Source organism: Peromyscus californicus, unplaced genomic scaffold (assembly GCF_007827085.1).
Source record: "Peromyscus californicus insignis strain IS unplaced genomic scaffold, ASM782708v3 Scaffold_3__1_contigs__length_106647218, whole genome shotgun sequence".
NCBI classification, from domain to species: Eukaryota; Metazoa; Chordata; class Mammalia; order Rodentia; family Cricetidae; genus Peromyscus; species Peromyscus californicus.
The window spans coordinates 34,149,871-34,174,833 of NW_026294551.1; the positions used below are offsets into that span (position 1 = coordinate 34,149,871).

Consider the following 24,963-nt stretch of genomic DNA (forward strand, 5'->3'; position numbering starts at 1 on the left):
TCCTAGGACAGCCAGAGTTACACTGAGAAACCAGAAACGAGAGAGAGAGAGAGAGAGAGAGAGAGAGAGAGAGAGAGAGGGAGGGAGGGAGGGAGGGAAGGAGGGAGGGAAAAGGGAAGAAAACATGTATGTGGTTATTCTAATAGCCATCATCATACTTAGCACTGTCCTATTACCACACACAAAAGCCTTGTTTCTTATACACACCCTGCCCCGCCCCAACCCTGGTGACACAGATCTGCGCTATTCCCATGATAATAATTTTTATCATTCTACGGGTTACAGAAATAGAATCATCCAACCTTTGATATTGTTTGTTTTCTTTCTCGTCAGCATGATTTCCTCCAAAAGATACATGCAAGCTGTGTGTGTACTGTGGTTCACGTGTCTCTTTTGATATTGAGGAGCATTCCGTTTTAGGATGTGCCTCCATTTTTTTTTTCCCTCCCATTCCCTCTGCTTCTAAAAGAAAATGTATTTGCATCCTTGTAGCCCAGTTCATAAAGCCAGGTGAGCGTGTGTAGTTAAACCTCCCTCATCCATACTGATTTCACTAGATCAGACTACGTGGTAATCAATAAAAAGGCTGTTAGTCCATTACACATCCCTTATCTAACCGACATTTGTGAGCATCTGTGGTGCGGGTGCCGGAATGCTTAATGGCAGTACCAGACCACTGGCCCACCGCTTTCCTGGATCCTCTGTCAATAATTCCTGCTTCTCAAGGCAGGTGGGAGGATAAACACTGGTCACTGTTTTCTTTTCACTCAAGGAAACTAGCCACCCCGCAGAGCCTTCCCAGGAATGCACATTTTTGGGGGGCTGTGGAGTAGGATTTGAACCCCAGCCTTTAAGGCCACACTGGGTTCCTTTCTCTATCATTGCCCGCAGCCACAGAGTCACTGAGAGCTGCTTTGCCTCTGGAAAGTGAGAAAGAATGGGCTGGGGCTCCTATCTTCTTACCCCTGTCTGCCTTAGAGAAATTATGATCCTCTCTGAACCGGAAGTCACTTTCCCAAGCAACTGACCCCTTAGCCTTAGCTGCGCTTAAACCTTGTGCTCAGCAGCATTGTGTTAGCCATTATCTGAAGATGTTTGGGGAAATTTTAAAGCGACAATGGAGAATGTCTTAAAAAATAGTCACTTAGCACTTCATTTGGCTAATTTTGGACAAGGTTTGAAATGAGAAACCCATTGGGTCTGTGGCCCAGGACTCTGGGGGTGACTTTGCGACCAGGTGCCAGGGAGATTGTTTGTTGGGTGGCCCACAGGACAGGAAGCTGGAACCAATTCCATCAAGACCTGGGGTGGATTTGGGGATGAGCAATGCTTGGGGCACTCATTCGGGTACCTGGTGCCCTTCAGTTCACAGGATTCTGCCTCCTGCCAACCCTGGGCTGTGGAGCAGAGGAAACTGCTCTTTCAGGCATCTGAGTGCTGCTGTGACTGAGTTCAGACCAGGCAGCTCACCCCAGGGGGAGGGGAGAGGCGCTCTGAGTCTTTAGACCAGGAAGGATGCAGATGTTCTAGGAGAGGGCTATTGCACTGGGAGTGGCTGTGTGTGGCCCCTGGGTCACCTCTGATGTGACTCCAAAGGCTACAAGTTCTGAGGGGATGTAGATTGCTCTCACCTCCCAGTTACCCCGTCTTCCCAAGCTCTGGCTGAATTCATCAGAATGGCAAGCTGTTAGCATGTCGGGGGGAGGGGGGGTCAGAGCCTGTGACAGTTCTCTCCTTGGCTGCGTGTAATCAAGGCAAGTGGATGGTTCTGGAATCCTATGGGGCCAGAGTCTGCCTCCCATCCAGCCCACAGGAAGGCAGGCACAGGGAGGTCCCATGGCTTGAGGTACAGAAAGCCTCGGAGTCATCAGGATTCCACATTCCTTTCATTTCTGCTCTGCAGCTAACTCTGTTGGGCCGACAGAGAAGACTCAATAAATACTGGCTTAATGAATAAATTCTGGCCACCTTAGATAAGTGCTCATCTCCCTGTTTCCTCATCTGCCCTCTCCTGTCTGTAAAGAGCAGAGTCAAGGGAGACGTGTGCACACAGAAGCCCCTTGTTGATGAAGATAGGCCCTGGTCCCACCGTCAGGCCAGGTAGCTTCCCTCCCTGTTCTGCAGGCAGCAAGAAGTGGCACATGGCCCGAGGGATTGGAACCAGAGATTGGAACCTGGACTTCTCAAGCCGGCAAAATGCCTCTCCTCCCCCTTCCCTTCCCTGAGCGGATGGCTGCAGCCACGCTTGTCACCGTCCGAGATTGCATTGGCCACAGGAGATGTGGATGATTTTTCCATTTGGTCCTGATGTTTATTTCATGCCCATCAATATCAGCCCGTATTAGGACAGATGAGGTTCTTATTTACAGGCTGTGCATTTTCACACTTGGTAATTATAAACCCTTCCCCTGGTCGGTCAGAGTCGTGCAGATCCATTTTGGCAATTAGCAGTTTAGTATTTGTTTAATGGGAATGCAAGAGACTGTTACAGCACATCAACGCTCCCCTAATGATGGGCCTCTCTCCTCTGGAGCTGGCAGGTTTGGGCCTTTTTCACGGTAGGTGAGGCCTGATGGGAGAGGTTGGAGACAGGGAGAAAGCAACATTCAATAGCCTGCCCGCCACTCCCCTCCCCCAGAGCCCACTTGCATGCATGCACGCACGCACACACTCAGCAACCAGCCCTGAAAACGGGTACTGGATTACCAGAGCACAGCAGCCGCCACTCAAGGAACGTCACACGAGAGGCCGTTAGGCCAGATGCCATTTCCATGTGACAGCTGTTAGCCTGCAGGATCCAACTGCTTCTCCTCCAACAGTTCATGCCCAGCCTCTCTCTCAACACCTCCCTTCCCTCACCTCTTCTCCACGCCCTGACTCAGCTCACCTCAGAGAACACCTCCTGCCCCCTCCCTGGGTGGTGCTGGAGATGAGGTCTTTGTCTGAACAGCTGACAGGGAGTCCTGACTCTAACCAGAGCCTCAGAGGGCAGACTCCTGCTGTCCCTGCTCTCTCAAGATGGATCCTCCTGTGACTGTCCCCCCTGCCCCACCAAGGGCAAGCTGATCGTGTTAGTGGCTGTTCTTTGGTGTGACCCACTTTTCAGTGGGTATGTATGTATGTATGTTCATGTTCGTGATACAGCAAGAGAATTGCTCAGAAGAGCAATGAATTAATTGGCCCAGCTTCACTCCGGACAAGTGTGTTCTGAGCCAAGGACTCAGTGGCCACCATGCAAGCCTTCCTGCCTGCCCTAGGGTGAGAGGCATGGTATGTATTTGTAAAGCTCACTGTGCCCTGCAGACTCTGCAGGCTGCGCCCTGGATTGACTGCCAGGACTCCTGTCCAGTTCCAGCTCTTGCACTGGGACCCTGGAGGAGCCCAGTGATTAGCTTTTAGAATTTTGCCTGACTCCAAGAAAGAAACCCCTATGTCCTCCTTCAATTCTTCAGTTTTCCCCACCTCCTATCCATCCCTTTGGGGTTACCTAATCGCCTCTGACGGTTTGGAATCTTTTAAGGTAGTATTTGTTGGTTCATCCAGAAGATGGTAGCACCACCCTAAGCTCTAAGGAACTTAAGAAAATGGAAGAGTGACAGGAAACCAGAGCTGAGGGACTCGGCCAGTTTCCAGTCCTGACTCCACTGTTACTATGTGTGATATACCAGGCAAGTCACTGAGTCTCAGCAGCTCTAATTTCTTCAACCTATAAAATGGGTATGATGGTATCTACCGCAGAGCTATTGCAAGAACTAAATAGACTTTGTAAATTGCCCTTTATGCTGTGGTAAACGGTCACTATTGCAGTCATCACTGTTCATCTTTACTGGGGGGCGGGGGGGGGGGGCGTTTCATAAATAGAATCTGCATTCAGACCAGCTGAACAGGAGGCCTTGCCTGTAGGAAAAGTGCCTCAAGCCAGGGAAGGCTTATCTAGGAAACCCCATACCCCTCAGGACCCCAGACAAGGGTCCCTTTGTTCCATCTGTAACTCCTGTCCTGATGAACTTTGAGGTTTGGTTTTACATAAGGAAAATGGGAAAGTGGGGAGATTCTACGAGGATTAAAAACACAAAAGTAAGAAAAACAGGACCGATAGAACACAGTCCTGTTTGTGAGGGTAGAATATTCTAACCAAAAGACTCGAGAGCCTTTAATGAAGAGTTTGGGAAATACGCTCCATGCTTGTGAACTGAATGCTAAAGACGCAGTTAAAACTGCAGATTTTATGTTACATGTATTTTACCACATTTTAGAAAAAGGATGTAAAAGAAACCAAAAAGTTTCCTTTCCTGCTGTTCAGTGGAGACGTGAGTGGGAATCAGAATAAGCAAGTTCTTGGGGGCTGATGTGAGCCAGCATGTTGGGCTTCTGGAACAGGCAGCATCTGCTAGCAGTGGTCAGAACGAAAGTCCCGAGGACACCTCTGTTGCTGGAACCTTCCAGGACGAATGCACAGAGAAGTGACAGAGAGTTCTCTTGACCGCAGCTGGGGAGGCGGGAACCTCGATGGGGCAGAGGGGCAGAGGTTTGAAATCCTGAGACCAGCATCAGAGTCATGTGCCCTTGCCAGCTCTGGGATGAGCAGTGGGAAAACTGGGGCTCAGAGAATTGATGCTAATCTCTTTCTCATGTATTGATATGAAGACCCAGGCTATGATAACTCTGTGGAAATATTAGGGGGAGGAGGAAGCTCATTAGGTTGTCTTGAAAGTTCTGGGTTCATTAGGTTGTCTTGAAAGTTCTGGGTTCAGCCGGGAGGTGGTGGCGCACGCCTTTAATCCCAGCACTCAGGAGGCAGAGGCAGGCGGATCTCTGTGAGCTTGAGGCCAACCTGGGCAACAGATGAGTTCCAGGAAAGGCTCCAAAACTACACAGAGAAACCCTGTCTAAAAAAAAAAAAAAAAAAAGGTTCTGGGTTGGGGGATTTAACAGTTGTTGAGAGTGCTTGTCTAACATGCAGGAGGTCCCATCCCTAGCACCTAATGATCTAGGAATGGTGTCCTGTGTGGAGGGCTGTAGTACCATCGCTCAGAAAGTAGAAGGATCAAGAGCTCATGGTCGTCCTGGGCTATATAAGTGTTCAGAAGCACCTAGGCTACATGTGAGACACTGTCTCAAAAATACACTTCTGGGTTCAGTTGTTGGTCCTTTTGGCTACTTCAGAACAGAATCCTGATTTTCTTAGACTAAGAGCAGAAGAAGAAACAGGGCATATGCTTGTCCTTGTGTCCAGCTTCCCACCTGTGGGCAGCTCAAGGCCCACTAATACCAGCTAGCTTAATTTTAAGACACCTGCTGTGAGTAAGGCCCCTCCCAGGACAATGGTCCTCTGCGTGTAAGAACACAAATCACTAGGGAGCCAAGGAGGCCTTCTGCCAGGTCCCCTATAGAGTGAGGGTGTGGCCTAGGTAACCTTAACAGGCCAGAGCAGGTGTCTTAGGCAACAGGTGTTTCAGCAGCCCTTCGGGTGCTACCGGGAACAGCAGTCAAGGCAGAAACCACTGGTGCAGATTGCAGCCTGAGTTTAATGGGATTTTCTAGACTGCTCCCTCTTCTGCCTGCTCTCTCTCTCTGTGTCAGTGGTTAACACAGACACCACCGCCCCCTTTGTATACTGAGACGTTCAACTTCAGAAACTGACATAGTTGCCATAGATTTAGGGCAGAAGCCACTTTAGTCTAGACACAGCCATTGGAGCAGGAGTGACCCACACTTCACGCAGCACAGGTTCCGGCACCGTGTCCTAGGTGGTCTCGCCACAGCAGAGAGAGGGCTTCAGAGCCTTGAATTTCCAGAGCGTAGTAAGGCCTCTAAACTCTCCGCACTATCCTATTACACTTCATATCACCAGTCCTGCGCTTTCGGGGTTGATTTAAACTAACTTTTAAAGCATCCGTGTGGGAACAGGAAGAGAAGTCTAAAGGCATTTGTCCTGGGGGGCATTGGAAGAGTGGAGATTTCTCCTCTTCCTTCTTTTCCCTCCTTGAAGCTGACCAGTTGATTTAAGGGCCGTTTGAAGTGTGGTTTCCTGCTTTGTTCTTGATGGGTACGATGTGTGGGTGTGTGTGTGCCAGTGTCCCAGGAGGAGTAGGGGGTGTGTTGACCACAGCAAAGCTCTGGAACGGCCTCACAGAACAGTTGTTTTCAGTGGGGAATTTGATGCTCTCAGACAGTCTCCGACCTGTTCGCCCTCTCCCCCAGCATCCTCTACAGCCTGCCCTCTGCATCCTCTGCGGAATCCTTACCCTTGGATCTTAGAGGCCGTCTCCTACAATTCCCTCCTTTGTCAGCCTCTACCAGGGGACAGACAGGGAGGTACCTTGAAATCCCCGGGACACTGAATCTGGGATGAGAACCTGGTCCCTTCCTGGGCTATGTGCATCCCTGCCAGTCTTGGTCATCCGCTCCTGGCTCCTGCTGAGTCAGTACCAGCAACTCTTTTTATCTTTAGCCCTCTCCTGGGAACAAGTTTTCTGTGTCCTCAAATCAGGTCGCCTTTTCTCACCTGCTCTCCATGCTGGGGAAGCAATTCTGCAAAGTCCCAGGCAGAGCAAGCAGTCCAGAGGACTGAGGTCAGCTAACCAGACAAAAAAATACTCATGACTTCCCCTTGCATGGACATCTCTGCATGGTGACTGTAACGGTTGCTTGATCAGCCACCATGAGCTGAGACAAGTAAAGTGTAAACTTTGGATACAGTCTACATCATCTGATCACTTCAGAATCACCCAGCAAAACTGTCTGCCTCATATGAAATCTTGGAGGCATTTGAAACAGGGTTTGCTCATTCGTTAAAGAAATCAGGGTAAGGCCGGGCGGTGGTGGCGCACGCCTTTAATCCCAGCACTCGGGAGGCAGAGCCAGGCGGATCTCTGTGAGTTCGAGGCCAGCCTGGTCTCCAAAGCGAGTTCCAGGAAAGGCGCAAAGCTACACAGAGAAACCCTGTCTCGAAAAACCAAAAAAAAAAAAAAAAGAAATCAGGGTAAAAGAGGCTTCCCTGCTGACTTTGAGTAATTATTGCTGAGTGTTCATGGGGCTCATTTGGTGAGAAACATGTTGCCATCTTCTCTTGGCCTTTCTAGGACCTAGGTCTCCACTCTTGCCGCTTGGATAAAACTTAAAAGCGGAGGTCCTTACACACCCTAGTACCTGTGTCCATCTGAAAGGCTCCATTTGCAATGTGGAACCTGGTGGTTTCATACTTGACCCTCACTTCACATTCCCCCTTTTCTGCCTTTTTTCTTGCCTTTGTCTGCTCTTTAGTGTTATTTAAGACTATCTTCTGAATGCAAGGTGTTCTTTTCGAGTTCTTTATTTACTTGCTTTAGGAACAGGGATTATGTATGCATTAGCTGGTGCCACAGGAATGCTGTGTGACAAACTGCATAACCTCAGTGGCAGATGGGAACTGCTCTCTCAGGAACACTGGGAGTAGTTTACTCATCTTACTGGTCTCAGCTGTGGAAAATGGGGAAAAGTTGTCCCGTACCCTGTGTGCCTCATCCTTTAGCAGGCCAGCCCCGGCATGCACCTCTCATGGTGATGGCCAAGGTCCAAGAGAGCAAATGGAGACATGCTGAGTTGCTCCAGGCCAGATACACCCTTCTCTCCAGCTCATTTTATTGGTCAAGTCCTATTCAAAGGGATGGGAGACAGGCTTCTTCTCTTCGGGGAGAGAAACTACAAAATTACTGGGTGTTGGATCATTAATGTGACCTGTCCAACAGAGCTGTGGGACCTGCCCCTTGTTTATACATAGGCTGATGCTTTGCAAGTAGGGAGTGCCTGATACACGCAGGGTGTGTAGAAGTAAGTGAAGCTGCCACTAGCTTGATTTTTGGGCTAAGATTGGGCTGACCGCCCGACGTGCAGTGTTAGCAGGTGTTATCCGTTACAAGGGAAGTTTGCGTCATGCAGGCCGACACTAGATTCGTTCTGTATTGGTGCAGGGGCAGGTTGATTGACATTAAGGAACCATTCTCCTTGTCATCTTTTCCACTACTGGTTCCACTCTGAACTCTTTAGGATGTTAGCTGTGGCCAAAAGAAGAGGTGCATGTCAAGAGGGACCGCTGGCCCACTCAGCAGGTTCTCTAGGGGATCTTCGTCGTATGTGTTGATAGGAATATACTTTAGAGGAGAAAGCAGTCTTTGGCAAGTGCCCTTAACTCCTTGTTCTGGCTCTCACTCTTTTCGGTAGGGCAGGGGAAGGGGCCACAGGCCAGGAGGAGTACCTGTGGCATCTGGGGGCTCAATAGGTACACAAATCCTGGGGTACCCTACAGGGATTCTGTGGGCCAACCACCTCTGGGCAAATCTGATATGGATAATGGCCCAAGAGACCATCAGTGCTGCTCTCCTTCCGTTGATACCTGTACCTTGCTGAGGGAGATTTACTGGAACCTTCCATAGCCAGAAACTCACATTCCTTCCAGGCTCAAATCAGCGAGTGTCCCTTTCTAACTGTTGACCTGAAAGTTCCATGACCTTGCTTTTCCATTCCTAAAGATCGGCCACTCAGAAAGGCGGGGCTCCGTGTGAACCTGCTTTGGGTCATTCCTCGAGAGTTCTCATGGTTAGAATAAGCTCTTCTCCCACACAGACCAGGCTCACACTAGTGCACGGGACAACGCCACCTAAGGTTGAGACACCTAGTCTTCTTCCCTCTCTCCCTCAGGGGATTCACAAGACTAGTTAGGTCTGCGGGGGCCTTCTCCAGTACAAGGAAATCTGTGAGGTAACATGCAAAGACATTGCCCACACAAAAGGTTGATGATAAGGTCCAGGGCCATGCCCCTCAAGGAGTATTTCACAGGGTGAATGATGCCTTCTTCCTGAGATCAGGAAAACCAACAGCTGATAGCCCTCAACTCCACACCCATCCCTTCTCAGCCCTTCCTGGAGGCCTGTGACTGCACAGCCAACTCCTTTGTGCCAGTCAGATGCACACCTGTGCACAGGGGCTCCTGTGGGACAGAGAGGCCGAGATGACTCCCGGCTAGCCGGCCCTGGCCCTGACACCAGGCATCGAAACTGTGGCCCCCATTTCTCCTTGGCTGAGACTTGCACAGGCCGCTTCTGTTTGATTCTCGCAGAACCGTGAGAACCAGGCCCGTATGTGAGGCCGTGGCGTTCATTCTATTCAGTCTTTGTGTATTCACATTCTCCTGCTTTCAGCTCTTGCTGTTCTGCCAGATTTCCATCGCCTTGATGGCTTCTCTGAATTAATAAGTGTTTTGCAACCACTGAAAAGCCCCCCTCACCCCCAGCACTGGGACTTATCCATATTGATCCCGCCCCCCCCCCCGACACACACACACACACACACACACACACACACACACGCACGCACACACTTCCTCTCCAGCTACTTCTTAGATGTTGGATTTTGTAAAGTGTTAATAGAATTTTTCTTGCACCCTGACACTTTATCTATTCAGGAGGTCTTCGAAAGTTCCATTGTACAGCTGGACTGCAGGGGAAAGAGCCCTATTCTCTACAACAATGCTTGCCCCCCGCCCAAACACACACACAGGTCCTCCCCCACGCTCACCAGGGTGGAGGGAATGTGGAGGCTACAGAAGAAAGCAGGCAAACTTAACTAGAAGAAGCGGAGCCAATTACACACTGCTGAAAGACGGTTTTGAGGGGAAAAAAAAATTTTTTTAATTCAAAATATTTATTTCCTAGGGGGATCTGAATTTCAGTACCAAAACATGGCCAACACAGAAGGGAGGCTGTTTCCTTCACTGTTGGGCATTTTCAGTTCAAAATCAGGATTTGGCAAACATCTCAGAAACTGTGGAGATGGGTGCGAAGGAGCAGATGCCGCCTTTACCTGCGCTCTCCGCAGGCCTTACCCCCAACCCGCACCCACACCCCAGGCATCTGAATTCCTCTGGCGTCCCTAGGTCTGAGTCTGAGATGCCATATGCTGGAGTGTGACTGTTCTGTGTACAAACACACCGGTTGATCTTATGGTGGTTTGCTTGGGTGGTGCATGGGCAGCGGATGGCCTCGGCAGGTGTCTGGGGGACTCTTGAAGCCTGCCAAGGCATGGGGTCCAGGCACAGCCCGGGGAAGGAGGCCCTGTTCAAGTAAGTGATCTCAAACTAGCTACCCTGCCAGCTGGTGCCTGGGAGAAAGGGGGGCTCCCTGCTGGAGGAGTCACCAGGCAAGGCTACCCTCCCCACAGCAAATGACTGCAGGAGTGGGGCGGGGGGGAGGGCGGGGGGACCAGAAGGGGAAGGCCCCAGGAGCCTGTTTGTTCAGCCTGGGTTGCTTAGCAACAAAGGGGGCCCTGCCTCTAGAAGGGATTTTTAAGTGAGGCAGAGCTCTTCCAGACTGTCTTGCCTACCTCGCCCATTCTTGCCTGGACTTCATTTTTTTCTCACTATTGTATGTGATAGGATCTAGAAAAATAGATTCAGTTTGTCCAGAGGCACCATTTTAAACTTCATTTCATTGTTTCACCCAGGAGGAGTGAGAAATGAATAGCCTGTGATTCCTCTTCAGGTGGCTTAGCTGGACCCTGCCCCCCACCAGCTCGCTTGCGACCCTTCACGCATAAGTGAGGGCTAAGATTTTTCCAGCCACATACGCAGACCCAGACTGCTCCAAGCACAGAGTTAGTCCTCTGACTAACAGCTTGTGGAGCCATGTGTGTTGGGTTGTGTTTCTGCATCCGATGTTATATGCAAACGGCCTGGAGAGAGCATCCACTTCACCCTGGTGAAACAGGTTTTCTCTGGGATAAAGGTGTGTCTTGTGGCCTGTACGATTAGATCTACAGAGAAGTTCTGAAGCCGGAACTAGTTGTTTCTTGAGATCTGTGTGGAACCCTACCGCTAGAGTCGTCCAAGAGTTGCAGGGTATGAGAGCAGAACAGACAGAAGCTGCCCTCGATGCTTTTCTTGAATGCCTTGGAAGAACCCGAGCATCTGTGCACCAGTGTGCTAAGGCTGCCATAGCAAAGCTCCACAGGCTGGAGAGTTTGAACAACCGAAACAGATTTTTCTAATGTCTGTTTATTCCAGAAGCCAGAAGTCCAAGATTGAGGCAAGGCAGGACTGGTTTCTCCTGAGGCCTTGTTGGCCTCTGGTTTCCCAGCGCTGTGTGTCTGTCCTCTGAGGACACCATTCATGTTATTAGGCCCATCCTAATGACCTCATCTTAATGTTGTTGCTGCTTTAAAGACCCGGCTTTGGGTAGAGAGATGGCTTGGCGACTTCATTGCGCACTTAATGGCTTTCACAGAGGTTCCAAAATGGGTTTCCCAGCACCTGCGTCAGGCAACTCAAAACCACCTGTAACTCCAGTTCCTAAGGATCTTACACTCTCTGTTGGTTTCCACAGGCACCCGCATACATGTTGCACACATACACAGACACAGGTGTGTACACATAAATAAAAATTTTAAACCTTTTTAAAAATAAAAGACCCAGTCACCTATATGGTACTAGGAATTAGGACTTTAATTGATGAGTTTTAGGGAGCGCGGTCCAGCCAGTCAGAGTGAGAATGCTGAACTCTGTTGTTTATGAGTAAACAAGCTAACTACCCATCAGAAGAGAAGTAAGCTAGGCCCCTTGCTCCTTGGAATACTGTCCAGCTGTCATGATGTAGTGACCTGGGTGGAATATTTGATATATTGTAATGCCATATGTACACCAGAAAAGAACAACAAAAAAGGTTCCACAAATGATACAATATAAACAATTCTAAAAGAGGTATGGATTTTTTAAAAAATTATTTTTAATTATACGGGGTGGGGATGTATTTGTTTGTGAATACAGGTGCTCATGGACGCGCGCGCGCGCGCACACACACACACACACACACACACACACACACACACACTCTATCTCTCTCTAAAGGAAACTACACCATATGTTAACTAAGGTTATGCCAGGTAGAGAGTTTTGTTTTGTTTTTTCCTTTTTACAAATACTCTCTATTTAAGCAACTATTACTTCGGTCATGGAAACCCCTCCCTCGCCCTGCACAGTCTGTGTTTGTAATGTTCTCTGTGTCTCCTGAGAAGTCCTAAAGCAGCCTCTGTTCTCTGTTTCAGGTGGAGGATGCGATGCTGATGTTTGACAAAACTACCAACAGGCACAGAGGTAAGATGGCCCTGGCCCTTCACTCTCTCCTGGCCTCCAGCGCGACTCACCTCCTAGCCCACTGACAAAAGACGCAAGGAAGACACAGACTCCAGCAAATGGACATAACCATCTGTCAAAGGGCTGTATATTAATAATAGCGGGCCACCATAGCACAAGGAATCCAGATACCTGACAGTGCAAACCACCTTGACTAGGAAACTCCCACTGAATTGAGCAGCCATGACTGGCACATTCATTCAGCTTACCTTTCTCACTCTGGCTCTCTTAACCCCTTGCCAACCTCAGCACTCAGTGATCCTGGTAGAAATTATTCGTAGTCATTACTCAGTCGGACTGTCAATTTGCGTCGAAGGAGGTAGCTTAGAAAGCAGACTATCAACCTACAGAGTGAGCTAGAGGAGGAGGGGAAACCTTGTCTTGATTCTCTTCGCTGATTACAGCGATTGCAGATTTGAAAATGTCCCGTGGAGCCTCGCAGTGCTTAGGGGACATCTATATATATTTATTTGTTCCTCCTGGCCAGTCTATGTTATAGAAAATGGGTCTCACTCAACCTGGAGTCCCCAAATCTTTGAAATGATTTGCACAGTGTCTGAGCTTTGCTTAGGAGTGGATTCCTAGTGTTGAACAGAAATGTCCAAGAGGACTCTCACCAACACCTGCCAAAAGAATGTGTTAAAATTGTTGATTTAAATGGGAAAATGAGGGGAATCTAGATCATCTGAGGTAAAAGTCAGAGGACGTTGTGACTTAGTGCTCTGTGCTCTTGTGCTCCGGAAGTGCCATGTTTCTGGGGTTCCTATTAGCAGGGTGTTAATGAGCCACGCGTCTGAAGAGGGGTGGGCGGGAAAGGATGTGGGGTGCTCTCCAGGGAAGGAGCCCTGAGTCAACCCAGAGAGCTGTTTCCTTACCACGTCTATTGCATTTAGATGTTTCTCCGTTGTTTACATTCCTGCTGTCACCTGTGATTAGAAGCAGTTACCCAGCACTGACTGAATCTCTTTCCTGTCTGGAGCAAACAGCAGAATGAAAGAGAGGAAGGAATGAAGGGGGGCCAGGGAGAGACTTGCACATCCTGCCCTAATATGCCCAGTAACCCAGCTTTCAGTGGCATTCTCAAGAATGGAGAGTTGAGCACTGGGTGGATAGGGCAGGGTAGAGGAGAGAGATGAGGAGACAGAACTGAAGAGGTGGGGCGGAGGAAGGTTGCCCGTGATGTATGATTGGTGATTCTTTTCTTTTTGGTTTTTTGAGACAGGGTTTCTCTGTGTAGCTTTAGTGCCTGTCCTGGAACTCACTCTGTAGACCAGACTGGCCTCGAACTCACAGAGATCCGCCTGGCTCTGCCTCCCGAGTGCTGGGATTAAAGGCGTGCGCAACCATCGCCCGGCTTGGTGATTATTTTCTGACATCATCAGCATTGTCTCTGTGGTATTACAGATGCCTGAGTACCACTCTGGGCATGGTGGCCACAGGCTTGTCGTCTCCTTTACTCAGAATGCTGAGATGGAAGAGTCAGCCTGGGCAACATAGATTGATTCTGTCTGCAAAAAGTAAATGTAGAGGGTCTGGGGAGACAACACAGTGGTTAAGAGAACTGGTACTGTGTCAGAGGACAGCAGTTCAGCTCCCAACACCTACCTCCCGTGACTCACTACCACCCATAACCCCAGTTCAAGGAGAGGCAAGGCTTATAGCCTCCATGGGCATCTGTATGTACATGCGTGTATACGACACACAGTCACACAAACAGATGCCGCCTAATTTTTTTAAATGTGGAGCCAAAGCAACATTTCTTTGTGTCTCTCATAATTTGATCTCCACAGGCATCTTGGGAGTCACAGAGTTGTTGGGACTGTGGGAGAAATTACTGCATGTTTATGTCTCCTCCATTTGTCCATTATGAAGTCAGAGTGGAAACAGTGACGTCTTAGGGTTTTTAGTCCTGTGATAAAACACGTCCAAAAGCAACGTGGAGAGGAAAGAGTTCATTTCAATTTCTACTTCCACATCAGTCTGTCATCCAAGGAACTCAGGGCAGGAACCGAAGCAAAGACCAGGGAGGAATGCTGATGGCTGGTCTCTTTCTCCTGGCTTGCTTAGTCTGCTTTTTTAGTCCAGCTGCGTGGGGTGGTACTGCCAGCAGTTAGCTAGGTGCTCCTGCACCAGTCATTAATCAAGGAAATGCCTCCATAGACTCACCTACAGGCAACCTGATGGAGACATTTTCCCAAATGGGGTTTATCTCCTTAGATGACTCAAACTTATGTCAAGTTGACAAAAAACCCAACCAGGGCAAGTATTTACTCTAATAGTGTAGTTTGGCAAGTGTAAGGCCAAGCGTAAGTGTGAGTAAGTGTTAGCTTTTACGATTAGTATCTTTACCATTTTGTGGCTGAGATACCAAGGTTCAGGAGAGGGAGATTCCGAGTCCCCCACGAAGCTTCCAGCCCGAGGCTACTGATTCCAGACTCTTTCTCTGTGTGCCCAGATGGGAACAGGTTTTTCTAGGTGAGTGAGCCCATCTAAATGTGGTTCCCATCAGTCAGTATCAGAACTCACAATCTCAGAAAGTTGCTGGGCCACATCATGATGACTGTTTCCTTTTCTTATTTATGTCAGGGTCTGGGATCAAATCCAGGACTTGGAGCACAATGAGTTATTTTCTAAGCTCCCTGTGTATGCATGTGTGTGTGTGTGTGTGTGTGTGTGTGTGTGTGTGTGTGTGTGTGTGTGTGTGTGCTCCTGTGCGTGTGTGCACCCACATGTGTAAGACATGGGGAGAAGCTAGAGGTTGATGCCGGAGTCGCACTCGGTTTTAGTAACTGAGGCAGGGTCTCTCACTGAGTCAGTTAGTTATCTAGCCAGCTTGCCTTGGGGATCTCCTGTCTTCTCCTCCCCAGCAAGCTCAAAGACAGACCACCACATCCACCTGGCTTTTATGTGGGTGATGGGAACCCAAACTCCAGCCTTCACACTTGGACAATGAGTGTTTTACCCACCGAACTGTCTCCTCAGGCCATGGCTTTCTTTTTTGAGTACAGGTGGAAGAAAGTGTTTCAGGCACACTCAGTGGCATGCCCTGGACCTTCTACATCGTCACCTCTTCAACACTCACAGCAGAGCAGGGACAGGTTTGTCCTCCACAGGCTCTGAGAGGGCCAACAACTTGTGTCATATGACTGGGCACTGGTAGAGGTCAGCCTCAGAGGATGTGCCTGGGAACATCTCCCTTGCTTGTAAGGACCAGGGTGCACTACACTCATCTTTCAGAGGAGAGAAAGACCAGACAGCCTAGGGTGCAGAGATGGAGCTGTGTTCCTTCTGTGAGTGGGAGTGTAAGCATTGGTGAGAGATGGAGGAAGAAGGTCTCAGGGGCTTCAGGACATCTTTGCTGGCCCTACTGAGTCCAGACATGGTGGGCACTGGGAGCAGGAGAGAGGGCAGAGCCTCGTGGTTTAACATCCACCTCCCTTGCCAGAAGTTAAAACCCCTGTAGCAGATGCAGGACCGACTCTTATGATTTGTAGTCTCTGAATGGGAAGCGAGCTGATGATGAATCTCAAGGCAACGGCAGAGCATTGAAATAGGTGGGAGCCTTTGAACGGGACCCACCCAAGAGTGCCCAGGCTGCACAGCCATGAAGCTGGCCTGGAGGTGTAGCACGATGGTGGTGTCTGCTGCTTCGTCCTCCGCAGTCTATGTACTTTCTGTGCAGATAGGAACTTTTGCCCGTACATGTTTTCCAGCCTCAGAACAACCCAGAAGTCTCTCTTGGGCTGAGTGCTAGGCCTGGGGTAGTCCCTGCATTCAGAGCGTTTAGGGAAGTGAGAAAAACTTTTAAATCCGAGCAGAAACACGAGTCCTGTCTGCCAGTACCATTCCCACACCCCAGGCATGGTGGAGCATGCCTTGAAATCAGGTGATAAGCCCCGGAAGGCAACGCTGGTGCTGTCACCTCACCTTCGCCTTCTCAGCTTCCTGCCTCCCTTATCTTGTGGAGGGGAAAGGGCGACCGTAGCAGAAGGCGAGGCTCCTCTCTCCTCGCACTGCCTGCAGCTCTTCGCTGAAAGAGCCCGGCCTGGCCGTGAGCCCCAGGTGTTACAGCATGGTTGGATACCTCAAGCCCCTCACCCCTTGGATAGATAGCCCGGGCTCCTGGGCTGGGCTCACTCCGGCCGTTCTCCCCATTCAGAGGCAAAGGGGAAGTTAGTTGCCACTCTGCCCTCTGGCTGCCACCATCTCTCCCTTGCTCCCTGAGGTCCCTGTGGAGAAGAGACAATCCTGAGGCATGTCTGAGTGGCAGCTGACTTCTGTCCACTAAAGGACCAGCCTGGTGGCAGTAGTGCCGTGGGAGAGAATCCAGGGGATGAGAGTTCAGACTCTGCCTCCCAGTGGAGCTCTGTATTGTGGGGTGCTCTCATCTTACCCCTAGATAAAGCTGATCGTCCTCTAGCTTCAGGAACCACCCCCGTCCCGCCAAGGTGGCAGAGGTGCCTGGGGGTTCTCTTTCCACCCACCAAGCATCTGACCCTCGCAGTTTCTTTCTCTAAGAATATGGGAAGGGAGTTGAGGAGCCGCAGGACCCAAGTGTATCCGGCCTTTCGCTTTGTAACCATCGCGTGTCCAAGGTGAATTCCTTTTTAAAAAACAGCTAGGGCGGGAGGATGTGAATAGTTTCTGTGTAGGTGGGAGTTCTGGGAAGCAATTCTGCAAGGGGTAGCCTGCAAGAGGCTTATTCGGAAGAGTCCTTGACTGGGGGTGGCCAGATGGGGAATCTGGCCTATGACAACATCAGAAATGAGGAGGCCCATCCCTGTCCCAGGGAGGATAAGGGGTCATCTCTGTAATCACAGGAGCCATCCATGGGTATATTCCATCTAGGAAGCTTGTGTGATCTGGGCTGTGTTCTGGTGAGGAAATTTGAGAGGGGTATACCGTAGGACATCTTGGGGGTACTCCCTTGACTGGGGGTGGCTAGATGGGGAATCTGGCCTATGACAACATCAGAAATGAGGAGGCCCATCCCTGTCCCAGGGAGGATAAGGGGTCATCTCTGTAACCACAGGAGCCATCCATGGGTATATTCCATCTAGGAAGCTTGTGTGATCTGGGCTGTGTTCTGGTGAGGAAATTTGAGAGGGGTATACCGTAGGACATCTTGGGGGTACTCCCAGCAGCCAGAGAGGCAAGATGTAGAGGATGTCCTTCATTTCTGAAAGGGGCGCAGGCGGGCATCCTGTCTCGACACCCACCCTGACTTCCTCTCTCAGAGATTCATGCCTGTTCCAAACAGACTACGTTCACCAATGCTGGGCAAGCATTGGAGCCAGCACAAGGACTGCATGTGGCAAACAGCCGTAGGTCGACTGAGCTACCCAGGGATGCATCCAGGCAGAAGCAGACACTGAAACGTTCGCTCAGCCTGTGTGACCTGCAGCCCAAGCTCATGGCCACGCTGCAGGCCTGGTACCGGGCAGTTCTGCAAACGGGAGAATCAGTGAGGGCCTAGACTGCCTCCTCACATTTTGCTCTCTGTATGCACCCCCCTCCTTCTTGTTGTCCATGCTGCTCTTCATTTTCAGACAGAGAAACTAAGTCACAGGAAGTGACTTCTACTGGGAGAAGCTGGGAGCCATCTTTGTTCCTGCCTGTCATTTTATCCCATGGTCTTCTGTGAGACGATCTGTGTCCCCTGGGAGGGAGAGAATGATGCCTTTCCAATTTTCTCAGAGGCATTTCATTTGCTCTCTAAAGCTTGTTAGAGGTAGCCTGGAAAATACCGGGCAGATCATCAAAGGGTTTAATCATCTGGGGGCAAGTTGGTTGCTTTATCCTTGCAAATGGCAGATAAGATCTTGAACTCAGCATTGGGTATTGATCCCAGGGTGAGGCTGGAGTGGGCACCTGAGGGAGAGGTAGGGAAGGTGGCTAGACACTGTCCTTCCAGTTTGCTCTTTTGCTGGCAAGAGGCTGAGAATCGGGAGGGAGAGAGGGTAGCTCAGCTCTCTTTCTGCTGTCTCCACAGCTCAGCCCTGTAGAAAGTGTGGAATGTGGGTTGCTGAAGTAGATAGAGTCTACCCTCACTCTTCCCAAGGGAACAGAACCCCCCAGCACGAGGGTTATTCCAGGGAAACCTTAGGTGACCCTTCCTGTGACCTCAGACCCTGGGCTCCTGAACTCCTGGGTCCCTCCAGGGGAAGAGCTGGACAGTTGGGGGCCCTTGTGGGAAATGAATGGGGTGTCTTGAAGCCAGGAAGATTGGCTAGAAAGGGAATAGTTTCTGGCCCTGGCAATCCCTATGGCTGCCATTACCCAGCAGGCCTGTTTGCTGTGGAACATTGCCAGAGGCAAAGGAACAGGATACACCGAGAGCAAAATAGAGATTAGCTTGATGGATGACTCTTGCCAGCAGCCAGCGTCACTTACTAAACGCAATGCTAATGACTTCAGAGAGAAACTACAGCTCCAAACAGCCATTGCCCCACCAGAAGGCCCTTCCCTGGCACCAGCCACATCAGGTCCCTGGAGCAGAGAGGTCCTGTCCCTGGGTGGCACAGCGTGGGCAGAGCCAGCCAGAGCAGTTGCTCTGGGCCAGCTCACCTCAAGGCCACTGGACCCAGACCGTGGCTCCCTTCTCGACACTTGTTAAGTCTCCATCCCAAAAGCAGTTGGCCCAAGTTTAAGGTCTTGGTAATTTGCGTAAGCAGTTTATTTATTAAAATGATGCCAGTAAAATGTAACTGAAGCTGTGATAGAAGATAATGCTTTTCTGAGGAGAGAAAAGAAAAAAAAAAAAAAACAGTCCTTAATGTCTTGAATACCTGCCAGACACTCACTTTTGAAATTGACCTCTCAAGCCCAGATTGACTCTTTTATATACACCATATAAAGATGATTAAGAATGGTACTGTAATTATTTGTTTATTGATGCCTATTTGTCAAAAAAAAAAACCAACCCAGAAGCATGTAAAAAGAGATTCACAGAGACATAAGTGATATTAATTTTTTTTTAGCTTATAGTAATGAACCCCTGTACTCAGGATGCTGAAAGAGAAGGAGTATGTATTCTAGGCCAGCCTGGGCTAAGGACATAAACCCCAGTTTTGAAATAAATAAAAATAAAAGCATCACTCTGTTAGTGTGTGGTACCACTAAGCAAAATGACAAGATGATTATCCCTTCCCTTATAAGATTCTAGAATTGATTTTATTTACCTGTGGGGAGAGAGTAGGTTTCACAAGCTTCAAGTGTGACTGAGTCTTTAAGAAGGATGTTTGGCAAAGAGGCCAAGTCTGGGAGGAGGGCTGTTAGATGGGGCTGGAAACATAAGAATGAGTAATGTCTCCGTTGGCTGTGACATTATTAAAACATGACAGGATGTTTTACTAGTGCCCACCTGTGGGGTCTAGAGCACGACCTGCCTGTTGGCCTTGCTAGAATTATAGCTGTAGTATTTTCTACCTCTTCTTAAATTTTTTGATTTATTACTCTGTGTGTGTGTGGGGGGGGGAGAGGCATGTGGCTGTGTGTCACGGTGTGCATGTGAAGGTCAGATGAGAACTTCGGAGTTGGATTTCTTTGTCCACCTTTACTTGAGATCCAGGGACAGAACTCAGGTTGTCAAGCCTAAGCCACAGTCACCTTTGCCCACTGAGGTGTCCCACTGGTCTGTATTTTCCCACCTCAAGTTCTGTCCAGAGTTTGAGATGCATGAACAGGTTTATTGAAAACCTGTAAGCCAGTGGCTGGTCATTATTGGTATTGACATTAATTCAACAACTGAGTTGGAATACAGGCAGTTGACAAGCCTGAGGCCAAGGGCCTGACTCTCACACAGCTTTCCTTCTAGGCTGTAGTGTGATGAAGCCCCCCCAATTTTCCAGTTGGCTGTTAATAGCAAGTACAGGGTCCTGATGGGGTAACACGAAAATCCTGTTCTCCTCCCAGAGTGAACCATTCATCCATCGTCAGTGTGGGCAGCTGTTCAAGGAAGAAATTTCCAAACCAGGATTCTGGGAAAGAGTCGTTAGAATGGCATAGGAAGGAACTCAGTGTCCCCGAGTCCCTTGTGGTCTAACTTGTACAAAAGAAGTCTTGGGGGCCAGGTATGGCTGATGTGAGCCTTGGCTGATGACTTTGGGTACTCGAAGTCACTCTGTTAGAAGAGTTATATGCAGGCTTGAAGTTGGGCACACTGTAGTTAGACTGAGGAAGAGCCTCTAAGTTCAAGAGAAGCAGTAGTTGAACCCCACTTCCCTCGCTGCTAGTTGAGCATGTGCTGACCCTGAGGGTGTATGAGGGAGTGGTATGCTTCTATACCCCCACTCTCCCACCCTGTGAGGGACCCATGAACCTCTAAACCCTGAGCTAATAGTTAACCCTCAGGCCCACACCCTTGCAGCGGTGAGGGTGAAGGAGGGGAGGAGCGAAGAGCCCCAACCCCCTACCCAGATCCCTCGTTTAATACCAGCCTCGGAGCTGTCTGCCCATTTTATTTTCTCATTAAATAAACACCATTAACCTTCCTGAGAAATTGGTGCAAACATGACCTCGCAAATAACCAATTAAAAGGGCAGGGTTGAAAGGGAATGTGAATTTGAACATGTAGAAGAAGCCATTAAAGATTCCGGTAGATGTCCCAGCCCTGGCAACATCGATCCGAGACCTTAATTTTATTTCTGACAGGAAAGCAAGGAGCACACTGGAATTTTTTATTTTTTTATTTTTTTTTCTTCTTCCCTGAGGTAACTCAATTCCGGAAGCGCCCATTCCGGCGCTGTCTCTTGAGATATTAATCAACACAGTCGCTTGGTTTCTGTTCACTTGCTTTGCTCTGCAGACAGGAGGACATAACTGTCCACTCCATAGCAACAGGTTGGGGGGGGGGGGTCACGCTCCAGGGCCAGTGGGGCCTGCAGAGTTAGGGGTAGTTGGCTTCCTGGGGGAACTGTGTTTTATTTCGCCCCAGGCAAAAATCATCAACTTCTTCTCTGGCACCAAAAGGGCAGTGAGCTAATAGACCGTCCTGCCTCCGATGACTGGGGCCGGAGGAAGCAGAGAAGGAGTGGGTGTGGGGTCAGAACTTCGTTGACCCAGAAGTGGGTATTTGTAGAGTCAGAAAGAGCCTTTTGTTGGGTCCCGTTCCCACAGAGGCCAAGGCTGTGAAGAGCTAGGGGAGGGCAGAGTGCAGTGGCCCTGAGAGAGTGGAGCCCTGGGGTTGGAGCCTTGATTAAAAGCGCCTCCTAACTTGGCACCCCTGTACATTTCTGGAGGCCATGGAGGGCTGGGCCAAGGGTCACAGAAAGCCAGGGGAAGTTACTCCGCTGTGAACTCAGAGGTCCCGGGCGGGGGTGAGGAGGTGGGGCGGGGGCAAGATTGAGCCGTGCTAGGCCCGAGCTCCTGTTGGATGTTTGCAGGCTAGAGATGCCAGGGTTACCAGCCCATCTGTACCACTGTGAACACACTCTGTAAACAGCCCACACTTAGGGCCAGCCACATGGCTCCCAGTGGGTTAATCAAGCTTTGAGAGCCCTGCTTGGCTTGCTTGTGGAGGTAGTGACCTGCTTTGAGAGTTCCTGACTCAGTGTGCAGAGTGCCCACAGCAAGTAGGGGGTGCTCAGTAACCTGCACTTCCCTCCCCGCAAGAGCATAAGTTTCTTTTCTTTAAACATACAAAAAAAATCTGTAATTGAATGAGGTGGACGCCAATGTCTAAAATATTTTTCCTTTGTACACAGCATGTATTGCATGGGAGTAGGCTTCCTGGAATGCCTTAGTGGTTAAGATGAGCACCTGGCCCTAGAAGCACAGAGTTGGAATGGTAGCTCTGTAACATGGCTGTGTGGTCTTGGGTGAGTTAATTAACCTCTCTGTGACACAGATTCCCTGTCTATCAGACAGGAAGATAACACGGGGTTGGGTTAGCGTGAGGCTGACATCATTTGGCTACAGTCCAGCATCCTTACGCTTCATGCATGCATGCATATCACAGGTTCTCAGGGATGCAAATGTATGTACATCACAACTCATTCTGCTTCTGAGAAATGGGATTAAATGACCAGAACTACAGAGGTAGAGGGACTTTTTTAAATTGTATTGTCATTTACCTTTTGAATTTATGTATGTTCATTTATGTACATTCATTACCTAGTCAGATATTGACTTTTAAATCCACCCCAGTGTAGCTATCAACACGAAGAAGAATTTTTCAACGAAGAAAACTTCGCCCCACTCAGCACCCTCAGTACTCTCTTCTACCTGTCCCCGATGTCTGCATAAACATTTTGAAAGCCAGTTGCAGTCCCACGATTTGTACATGGTGTGTGCAGACTCAGCGGAGGGGGGGATGGTGACTCCTGCCTTGGCCACTCCAAGATCAAGAATGGCTCCCGCCAGTCTCGATCATCCTCTCTGCACTGAGCTGCCTGTGTCTTGGCTGTTCCGTAAACAGGGCTGGGTGGAGGGGATTTTCTCACTAGCTGTTACTCTTCCCAGACAACGGGCTATTATTAGAATGGCTGGCCTGGCCCTGGCCTGAAAAGAGGCCTGTTTGCTTCATTTCATCCAAGGCCAGAGGAGAGGCCAGACAGGGAGGCCCTCCATCCCAGATCGCCAGTGCTTTGTAAGTAAGGGAGAAACGTAGACCCACCTCTTCCTCCAAGAAGGTTAGTTAGCATGAGGACCTTGCACAGTCGTCAGGTAGAGGCCATTGTGTCCTCCTTGATTAGAGGTGTGTGTGTGTGTGTGTGTGTGTGTATGCGCGCGCATGTCTGTGTCTCTGTGAGCATCTGTGTGTGTGTGTTTGTGCACATGAGTATAAGTGCCTGCCAAAGCCAGAAGATGGTGTTGGTTACAGGCAGTTGTGAGCCACCAAACGTGGGTGCTGAGAACCGAATTTGGGTCTTCTTCAAGAGCAGCAGTGTTCATCTTTGAGGCATCGTCCAGCTCAACTAGTGTTGCTTTCTTACTCGGAGAATTCTGTTAGTGCCACTGTTCAGGGAATGCCGGCTGTGGCCTGTTGTCCCACAGCGGTGTGGACTGTGGGGTTTTCTACAGTGGAAGATGTGAAGGATTGAGGCAGGTTCTCCAAAAGGGTGCAGTGAAGTTCTAACCTTTCCCACTTCACAGCATGATCGTATTTGGAAATAGGTCTGAGTCTTTGAAGATAAAATCAAGTTCAGGTGATGTCTTACTGGAGGAGGTTGATCCAGTATGACCAGTATCCCTCCCTGTAAGAAGGGACATATGAAGGGAGACATACGAGCAATGGTCCCTGTCACTCAGAGGTGACAGCTGGAGCAATGCAGCTGCAAGCCAGAGAGTGTTGAGACACACAGAGCACACCTCCCCTCAGCACAGCCTCGCCTGTACCTTGATTTCCTGCGTCTAGTTTCCAGAACCAGTACAGAAGAAATGGTTACTTTGAGCCCCACACCCCTACCCAATCCATCCGCCTGTGGTGCTGTTTGAGAAATACTGTGGAAATAATAGCACAGAAGAGAAAGCAATGCTTGATATTCTGATGTGTCCCCTTGCTTGCTAATGGCCTGCTGTTCGGGTGGCCCTGGTAATTCTCTTCCTCTGAGCACTCCTGTTCATGCCCTTCCCCAGCCAAACCATGGGCCAGAGAAATTAGAAAAAAGGGAAGTGGGTACGTGTCTGTTAAGAGAGAGGGCTTGGTTCCATTCTCAGCACTGAATCATAGTGACATATGCCTGTAATCCTAGTGCATGGCGGGTAGAATCAGGAAAATCAGAAGTTCAAGATTATCCTCAGCTATCTAGTAAGCTCAAGGCCAGACAGGGCTACATTAAGTTCTCTGGAAAGGAAATAGGGGAGAGATGAACCAAATCATTTTATTATAATGTTTAATATTGTTTGTAATTTAAGTAATTTTTTAAGAGGAAAGAAAGGAATTAGGAAAAGAGACCTTTTATGTCACCAAGAACACAGTCCCCAATGTAGTTATGCCTAACCCAAGTCCAGTGCGCTGGTTTGAAAAAAAATGGCCCCCACATGGAGTGGCACTATTAGGAGATGTGGCCTTGTTGGGGTAGGTGTGGTCTTGTTGGAGGAAGTGAGTCACTGTGGAGGCGGGCTTTGAGGTCTCATATATGCTCCAGCCATGCCCATGAGACAGTTGACTTCCTGTTGCCTCTTGGTCAAGGATATAGAATTCTCCAGCACCGTGTGTACCTGAACACCACCACACTCCCAGCCACCATGCTCCCAACCATGATGATAATGGACTAAACCTCTGAAACTATAAGCCGCCACCTCAATGAAATGTTTTCCTGTGTAAGAGTTGCCATGGTCATGGTGTCTCTTCACAGCAGTAGAAACCCTAAGACATCCAGGTGACTAAGACCTCCACATTGACATTGGCATGTTAAAGGATGTGTTTGTGTGTAGAGAAACACTTGAAAAAAGTCCTGGGTTTAATTTTCGGTTTAGTGGCACCAGGGATCAGTCACCTCTTTAGAAGCCGAGGAATAACAGGCACAATTAGGAGCTGGCAGGATCCCCAACTCTAACAGTGCAACCAAGAGTGGGGGGTTCCCGGGTGGCCTGTTCTGTCTACCTGCTTATTCAGGAAAATAGAGCACAGCAGTGAGAGGTCGTTAAGAACCACGGGAACTGGTGTATATGACAGCCTGCCTTGGCACCCCAGCATACCTCCTCTTCCACCATGGGGCAGGTCAAAGGTGGTAGGGAAGACTTCTTCATTTGCTTACGTTGTCCCAGAAACCCTTTCAGGTAGGGGTGTTTGCCAGATGCAGTCCTGGAGTGAGCTTTTAAGATACATCAATGCAGTGGAGGGTCAGAATGGCAAC

General features: G+C 49.4%; 1 protein-coding gene across 18 annotated transcripts in view; it reads left to right on the forward strand.

Moving 5' to 3' along the window:
- Positions 1–24,963, forward strand: part of Msi2 (musashi RNA binding protein 2) — a 366,225-nt gene that overhangs the window by 219,080 nt on the left and 122,182 nt on the right. For all 18 annotated transcript variants that reach the window (XM_052757213.1, XM_052757205.1, XM_052757208.1 and 15 more), the window contains one exon: positions 12,076–12,124. In XM_052757213.1, the coding sequence (XP_052613173.1) occupies positions 12,076–12,124 (49 nt within the window). The remainder of the gene's footprint in view (positions 1–12,075; positions 12,125–24,963) is intronic.